General features: G+C 33.8%; 1 protein-coding gene across 1 annotated transcript in view; it reads right to left on the bottom strand.

Annotated features, from left to right (window-relative positions):
- LOC133788856 (structural maintenance of chromosomes protein 3) overlaps positions 1-7,907 on the bottom strand; it is a 30,750-nt gene extending 22,843 nt beyond the window's left edge. The window contains exons 1-13 of the mRNA XM_062226481.1: positions 7,650-7,907; positions 7,351-7,391; positions 7,183-7,258; positions 6,691-6,729; positions 6,495-6,562; positions 6,336-6,407; positions 5,871-5,950; positions 5,705-5,783; positions 5,496-5,613; positions 5,223-5,398; positions 1,546-1,791; positions 1,295-1,416; positions 596-740 (exon numbers count right to left, since the gene is read on the bottom strand). Coding sequence (XP_062082465.1) covers positions 596-740; positions 1,295-1,416; positions 1,546-1,791; positions 5,223-5,398; positions 5,496-5,613; positions 5,705-5,783; positions 5,871-5,950; positions 6,336-6,407; positions 6,495-6,562; positions 6,691-6,729; positions 7,183-7,258; positions 7,351-7,365 — 1,236 coding nt within the window. The 5' untranslated portion in view covers positions 7,366-7,391; positions 7,650-7,907. The remainder of the gene's footprint in view (positions 1-595; positions 741-1,294; positions 1,417-1,545; positions 1,792-5,222; positions 5,399-5,495; positions 5,614-5,704; positions 5,784-5,870; positions 5,951-6,335; positions 6,408-6,494; positions 6,563-6,690; positions 6,730-7,182; positions 7,259-7,350; positions 7,392-7,649) is intronic.
- Between the last annotated feature and the right edge of the window lie 882 nt (positions 7,908-8,789).

The raw sequence follows: 8,789 nt of genomic DNA on the forward strand, positions 1-8,789 counted from the left end.
CAGGTCCCTCAAATAATCTGGGAATTTTTTTTGTATTCCCTCTCAATTTCAGCAATACCAGTCTTATGTTTGCATATCATTTTCCTGTTTTGGTGTTTCTCTGGGTTTGGTTCCTAGCATTTACCCACTGAAAACCTGTTATGGTCTGGTCACTTGTTTGCACAAGAAACTGCACAAGGAACTGATATAATCTAGACAGCAAGAAACTGCACAAGGAACCCATAAAATGAACAACACTGATAAATTTCTCAAATGTGAACCACGTCATTAACAATATAGCCAATACTTTAAGTTCCCTATCAGGCCCCAAAGTAAGAAGATCTCAGTATATATTTCAACCAATATATTGATTTATTTTTTAAAGAAACAAAAACTTGTATTAATGAGGGAATAATACAAGAAATCTAACAATAGAAATTAAGACGACAAGTTTACCAATGAGATTACTTTTAACTTTTCATCAACAAGCAATTTAGAGCAAACCAATGAGAATACTTTTAACTTTTCATCAACGAGCAATTTAGAGCAAACCAATGAGAATACTTTTAACTTTTCATCAACGAGCATTTTAGAGCAAACCAATGAGAATACTTACTTGATTCAGGTTTGAAGTCAGAACAATATTAAGATCCTTAATTTCCTTTTGAAGCCATTTGTCACGAGCAGCTTTATTTGAAAATTGGGTGGCACGACCTTGCTTTTGATAAAGGATGCTAAGTTGCTTCTCACGCTCCATTATTCTACAGGGATCAGCACAACTCATGTCAAAAAGGTATTGGCAAATGGCCTACTTTTAAGCTAAAACACACGTCAGATATGTGAAGCCATATATTTAGTAATCAAATGCCGCCACATGTTCAAAGAACATAATTAAATGTAAAAAGAAGCACACACTATAAAAAGAAAAACCCTCGGAAAATAGAGAAAAATAAAGCATATACTTAAATGAATGCTATCAAAGCTGAACAGAGGCTACCAGTGTATAATGCACTAGCTAAATAAATCAACTCCATTTACCAATAAATGCACTCAGCATAAACCCAATATGAATTCTAGTACAACTCGAAACGATTCATCTAACAACTAAAGACTATATGGGAATTTAATTTGTGTCTACCAAGTTGAATTGGGGCTGAAAATTGTGGGGAAAAAATACAACTAAAATGGCTTCTTTAGAATACATAAAAGATAAAATATTGCATATTTCCAGGAAGGGAGCAGATGGAAATTTAATTTATGTATACCAAGCTCCAGAAATGTACGTTTAAAATGCAGATTAATTTAACTGACATACCCTTTTGTTATCTCCTTTTCCTTCAGGACTTGATTATCATACAAAGGACTTATTTCTTCAAGCTCATTCATCGAGTCCTTAATTTCATTTTGCAGAATTTGAAGTTGCCTCGCTGCATCTTCCTACGTGGATATATATAAATAGATATTACACAATCATTGGTCTCTCATTACCAAGACCACATTCACAAATTTCATTGAATAGGAAAAACAAATGAAAACTAAATCATGCTGGGCATTATCAACGCATACTTTGGCTCGAGTATTTCCAGACATCTTCTCCTCAAGATCCTTCACATCAAGCTCAACCTCTGTCTGCTTCTTTATTGCTTCTGTTCTTCGGATTTCTGCTGCTTCTTTCTCCTTGCTTAAAGCATTAACTTCTTTTGTTAAATCTTTCATTGCCTTGTCCAAGTCTTTCGATTTTTCATGGGCATCCAGCACACTATTATACATTTTTGTAGATGTTTCAGAAACCTTTGTTCGTGCCTCTTCTACCTGAATAAAATTAATTGAGACAGCGTTAGACACAAAGCCATTGCTTCATGCACAATCGCATTATGATAGTCTACATTTCAACCCATGGTTGTGGTCATTTCATTTCTAACAATATGGTTAGAAAATCTAGCATAAAGTTAATGACGACACACTAAAATACAGAACATGTGATATTAATAAAAAGAAGTCTTCCAAATTCAAACAATTAGATATGTACGAGTCATATGACAATTAAGAAACTTCTTTCAACGCATACCAAACCTTACTAAAAATACAAAACAAGTCGGAATTTCACAAATGCCTGCAACAATCCTATTAAAGAAAAAAAACCTTCAGTCAAGACACTTAGACAATAGCATTGACTGCGCTTGCAATCCTTGGCCACAGATCAGCACTCCTTCCCAATAGGACCAGTAATGGCAGACCCTTCAATTTCTCCCTTCAGTTTCACAATTACACCAGTATTATCTTCAAATTACATGAAGACACCATCCTTTCAGTGCCACGATGATTGGGGCTTAAGTATATTGAAAGTACAAGTGCTTGATAAAATGCCTCTAATTTATGAAGATCAAGAATTGGACAAAACGATGATCGGGGCTTCAAGAGATCTGTAACAAGGGAGCCACAATCTCCCTTTATTTTTAACCATTCTATTTTTAATATAAGCAACATTGAAAGATTGTAGGTTATAGAGATATTCTTTGCTAAATCATAAGAGCTTGCAAGAAATATATAAAACTACTCGAGGGTTCAGTACAACATTTTATGACTTATTTATAGTTCATATCAACTTTATATCTTTCTTTAAGGTTTAGAGAAGTTCTTTGAGATACCATCTCTACAGCATATGGGGTTTTAGTAGCATGTCGCTAGATTCTTAATGTTAAAAGAAAAAGTGTGTAGTGTTTAAAATTGACTTTGGGAAAGCCAACAATTGTGTGGAATGGGTACAAAAGAATGGAACTAGTGCTCTATGATAAAAATGGATTAAGAGCTTCCTAACATCAAACTCTTTCTCGATCTTTCTCGATGGAAGGCTGAGAGAGAAGTTCAAAGGGCCTATGGGCTTAAGGCAAGGAGATCCCTTCTTTTCTTTCTTTATCTTTTTCTGCTTTTTAAAAAAAAAAACAAAACAAAACAACTTGTATTAATAATGCACATATTACAATACGAGTGGTTAAAGCAAACCACAAGTATCACATACAACTCTTGATACAAAGAACAACAAAACAAAAAAGGTAGCTTTAAACTAGGGAATGAAACATCCTTGAATTCCTTAGTTGTGTGAACCCAATGAGCAACACTCATTTAAACTTTACCCCGAATTTCATCCACACTCTTGTCCATGTCCTCAAAGATTCTCCTATTCCTCTCCAACCATATAACCCAGCAGACAGTCGTAACAAAGATAGTTGTCACCTTAACATTTTTTAAAAACAACACATCAAGCTCGTATTAATTAGAGAAGAGTTACAAGCACAAAGTAGGAAAAAATTACAATAAAAGGTTGTGCCAATCTCTGCTTAGATGAGAGAAAGGTACATCTTTAAACTCCATATCATTAATCAGCTAAATAACCACCCACCATTTGATTTTATCCCAAAGCGGATCTTCATCACCTTCAACTCCTTTGAAGATTCTCTTGTTCCTCCCCCACACAAAACAACTTTTTAGCTTTATTACCAATCCAATGGCACTTAAAACGTTTAGTTTTCTCAGACGCAACAGCCAGCTAAATACCTTCACTTTAGGAGGCATGGGGCTTTTCCAAATCTTTACCCAAGGGAAGTATCCTTAATAAGCCTATCCCACTTACATTTTAAAGGCTTATTTACAAGAAAAGACTTGAGATGGGTCGCCCATCCAAATTCTTCTATCCTCCAAGACCCCACATAAGTTAAAGTTTCAAATTCTACTGATTAGATCAATGGACTCCAAAAATTCTCTATCATTCATGCGTCGAAACAAGTGTAGGCTCCAGTGACTTTCCAATCCAACCTTCTTGTGGTAGAAATCATTTATAAAACTATTTTTTTCTTGTTGAAAATCTAGCAAGATTTAGGAACAAATTTTTAAAAGACGACTAACCAAGCCATATATCTTCCCAGAACCATAAATACTTGCCATCCCAACCTTAAACTTGACCGACTGCATGAATTCTTTATATAAAGAAGTGATGCCTTTCCAAGGGCATACGCTTCCTTACCTTAGGATCTCACCCTCCAAATTTCAAGATAGGTAAAGGAAGAAAAATTAGGTTTTGGAAAAATGTATAGTTGGAAGGTTGTTTACTATACAATAATTTTCCTATTTTAGCAAGGCTTTCTTCCAAGTCAAAAAGGTGCATTCATGAATTCTTGGAAGCTAATGAAGTGGTGAGAGATAGTCTACCAAACTAGAACATCCATTTCATTACACTTGAATGATAGGGACCCTTGTCATTGTTATTGACAAGAGTTGAAAGGGAATCATTTTGCAGACTTATTAAAAATACAATACAAGAGTGGTTGGATCATAAATCTAAAGTTTTTTCATGTAAGTCAATTTTCGACAGGTTGAGGTCACCAAACTCCATTCAAATTATACCATGACAAAAAATTTATGGAAATACCCAGTACTAACTAAAGTAAGAGTTTTTGGATGCTTACTAGCTTCAGACATTTAAATATACATGAGAATATACAAAAAGATCTTTTCAGGCCATATCTCCCTAGGCTGGAGTGTATGCAAAGAAAGTGGAGATCATTTATCCCTTCATTATAAATTCTCTGTGCAGTTGTAGTTCAAGATACTTAGAGAGTCCAATTTGGACTGCTGTGCACCACACGATTGTGTAGAGTTTCTAAATTCCAAGGTCATGGGTGGCATACAAAAACAATTACTTTGGTAGGTAGCATTATTCGCAATATGTTAGGTTGCATGGCTGAAAAGATAAAGATATGTTATGGAAAAAAATCAGAGTCTGGATTGCAATTTGGCTACATGCCACACCAAAGAATTTAAGGGCATTTCGCCTTCTGATATCATTAGATACTGGAATCTTCTATCTCTGTTTTGCTCTCTATTTAGGGTACCATGTCACACTTGGTATTTTGTGCACGCTGGTCTCTTTTTCTTGTATTTATGTCTTATCAATACAATTTATGTTTTTTTGCAAAAAAAAAAAGACAATAATGCTGTTTTTTTGTAAAATAAATAAATGTTTAAAGATGAAAGTCAAATCTAATACACCCATTTGTGCTTATGGTTGGCATAGTCCTGTAAAAATTATTTTTGCTAGAGCAAACATAAGGTGGGTTGTTTACAAAACAGAACGCACACAAACAAACAAGTACAAAAAATTTCAGGAAGTATAATAAAAATGAACAAACTGTACACTCTAAAGCAAAAATAACAGCCTTCAAACAACAAAAAAGTAATCATTTTACCTCTGCCAACTTTTGCCGAGCATCATGAAGTTCCTTGTCATAAATAGTGTATTCCAGAGATTTACGTTGCTTGTCAAGTTGCTGATATTTCCTTAATTCCTCTTTCTCCTCATCTAATTCCTTTAATCTCTCATCTAAGTACTGAACAACTTGAATTATCTGCTTTCTTTTATTACCTGCTTAACAGAAATAATATGCAAGGATTGATATCCATACTTTGGTAAGAGAACATAAGTAATGTACTAAAACACGGCCAACTTAACAATGACTTGCCAGTTTCTTGCATAATTTTTAAACTTTCTCGACGCCTTTCCTCATACACTCGAGTGCCACCAATTTCTTTGAGTAAATCCAACCTCTCAGAGTCTTTCATCAAAGTTAATGATGCTATCTATTAAAAGGAAGCAATACATTAATCTAAAAAATTTACCATGTCGATTTTCAAGTAGTATTCATACTTCAGACTATTAGAAGAGTAATACCTTTCCTTGTTGCACAACATAGTAAGGATTGGATCGAGAAAACCCAGCACTTTCCAGTAAATTCATAACTTCTGTTTTACTGAAAATCATTATCTTTCGTCATTCAAAGTTTCCAACCAAAAAATCTGTAGGGAACAAAGCAAATTGCTAGATGTCAATAACTTACGTGATGTGCTTTCCATCCAAGAAATATTCATCTTTCTTTTGATTAATTGTTCTACGCAAGCGCACTTCTTCCTTATCAACCTGCAACATGGAGACACAAGCTAATATATAAATATTGATTATAGACTAAGGTCAACACACTCTAAGGAAGCATCTAAATTAGTAAATTTTCTTATGCAAAGTCAAGAAAAAGTATAATAAACATGAGAATAGAAAAATGTAAAAAAATATATCAAGGAAAATCCTAAGATATTACATCTCTCTAGAAAATTTCAAATAAAATAAAGTGAAGTAATGGCATGAGATGAGTCAAAATTCTAGCCATCAAGGACAGGTGGGACCACCCAAATTGCCAGTTGTGCTTGTGTCAGACATGTTGACGTTAGCAAAATATAAAATGTACATTCTAATGTTTCTCAAGTTAACCCTCTACCCTGCCCATTCCCATCTGAAATTAGGATAGTACCGGAATACGATTGTCCGAATTGTCAAACAAGATCTCAACAAATGCAGTTGCAACTTGATGGCCTGCACCTTCCTGTTTAATAATACATGCAAGCACGTTAAAATTAAAAAGTTTGACACCAAAAGGCATGGAAAATACAAGCCAGGGAATAACACATACATGAAGTAGTGCAACCCTATCTTCACTGCGGAGGTTCTGGTAGAGGTCACTTAGTACAAAACGAATTGCTACAAAAAAAATTATTTGAAAAATCAAGCAGATTAGATAAAGAATAAAGATGATGTCCACTTACTAAAGAAACAATATCACAGCCACTAAAAGTGACGTATGAGTGGGATCAGAGTGTAACTCATACCATGGAAAAAGTTCGTCTTGCCAGAGCCATTAGCACCAACTGTAAATCAAATTGTTCACATGAATTTAGAAAAGAGTATTCATAACATGACTAGTTACAATAAGAGCGAAATAAGATAACAGAGCTGAAGAAAACAGAAACATAAATAGTAATGAAAATAAAGTATAAAGAATGAACACTAAGTTTCTAAATGCCGAGGAATCCCAAGATCTTATATTATCACAAAAATCAATGAATTAAGTTGCAGATACAAAAACATGAGTGATCCTCCATAATTAGTAATATAATATATATATAATGGCATTAAAGTCGCAGAAAATTCCTTCCCAAAATCAAGAGTTTGAGCTTAAGAAAATTTGAAGGATGCCAAATATTGACAATCTTAACAGAAGAATCAAAGTTGCAAGTTATTTACCGAGCAAAATGAACAGGAACTAGATGTTGATTACAATTTTAGAATGAAAATATAATACAAATGTAAAACAACATTACCAACACAATTGACCCTCGGACTAAAAGGCTCAGTAGCAACTTGTTCCTTGTAGCTCTTAAATCCTTCAATTATCACCTAAAACCAAATCAACACAAATAATATTATACCAATCGGAAAACTTAAATGAAAATAAAACCATAAACCTTCCAGCCGCGAGATACCCTTACCTGCTTTATATACATGGTGAAATTGTGACACTATCCAACCTCTGCGAAATCAAATCACAGAAACAAAACACGAAAGAACGTTATCAGTGGTAGAAGTTACACAAAATAGAAAATCTCAAATTATCAGCTTAAAATCCCTAATCCCTCACATCTTTTTCACTTGTAAGAATCTAAGCTCAGTACTACATTTCTACAATTTCTTCGAAAACCTATATTTATAAAGAAATACTATATGTGTGTGAATAAATTGGTTAATCAAAGCATACATGGAAATGAAAAAATAAAATAACATTAGGTACCTGATAGCTACGAAGTGGGTTGGGCAGAGGACCCAACTAGAGCGCCGGAGAGAGAGAATTTAGGGTTTCTCACTGAATTTGAAAAAGAATTAGTAGCTGGAGAATATGAAGAGGAAACACTGTCCCTGTCTCTGGCTTTACCCAGACATTGCTTCAGAAAAAGTAGTAGTAGAAGGAAAGACGAAGATGGAGAGTGAGAGGAAAAAGATAAATGCGAGTGTTCAAGTTTCTTTCTACGGCATGTCGAGAATTGGGATGGAGGGAGACTAAAAATAACAATTCAATTAATATAAGCTTATAAATTAATTAATGTTTTATAAAAAAGTTTTGACTCTGCTTTTACGGGTATTACTATTTTTTATATAACGATGAATGTTATATTTATAGCAAACATTCATTCATTTTTAAAAAATTTCAAATAATTTATTATGCTGAAATTGTTAGAGATTACAAATAAACTAGTTTGTTAGATGGTTTATGAATTTCTGTTGCTATTGTTCTCTATTCTAAAGTTCTTGTTTATCCAGGGATTTTCTTATTATTTTTTATATAATAGTGTACATTGTATTTATAGTAAACATTCATTAGTTTTTAGAAAATTTCAAATAATTTATTATGCTGAAATTGTTAGAGATTACAAATAAACTAGTTTGTTAGTTGGTTTATGGTTTCTGTTGCTATTGTTCTTTATTCTAAAGTTCTTGTTTATTCAAGGACTTTCTTGTCATTTTGTAATAGTATCCTATCCTATAAATATCAATCTCAGCTCTGATCATTTTCATGATGTGATCAAGAGTATTCTCTAAAGTTGTCTCAATTCTCTAAACATTTACATGGTATCAGGCCTTCACTCTTGATTCCTCTTCCAACTTTCTTGCCCTACACTATTTCTTGAACTTCAATGGCTACTGATCCTCCGATTGGTGAACAAGCAAGATCCACTCAGACCAACCAGTATGTTTTTTACCGATCCCGCAAATCTCTCAGCACTCATTGCTCATCAACAACAATTTATTGCTCTATCTCAAGCTCCGAATCACACCCTAGATGTGAAATTAGATCAAAATAACTTTCTTTTATGGCAGACACAAATGGAAAATGTTATCTATGCGAATGGCATTGAAGACTATTTGGAGGGTA

Source organism: Humulus lupulus, chromosome 7 (genome assembly GCF_963169125.1).
Source record: "Humulus lupulus chromosome 7, drHumLupu1.1, whole genome shotgun sequence".
NCBI lineage: Eukaryota > Viridiplantae > Streptophyta > Magnoliopsida > Rosales > Cannabaceae > Humulus > Humulus lupulus.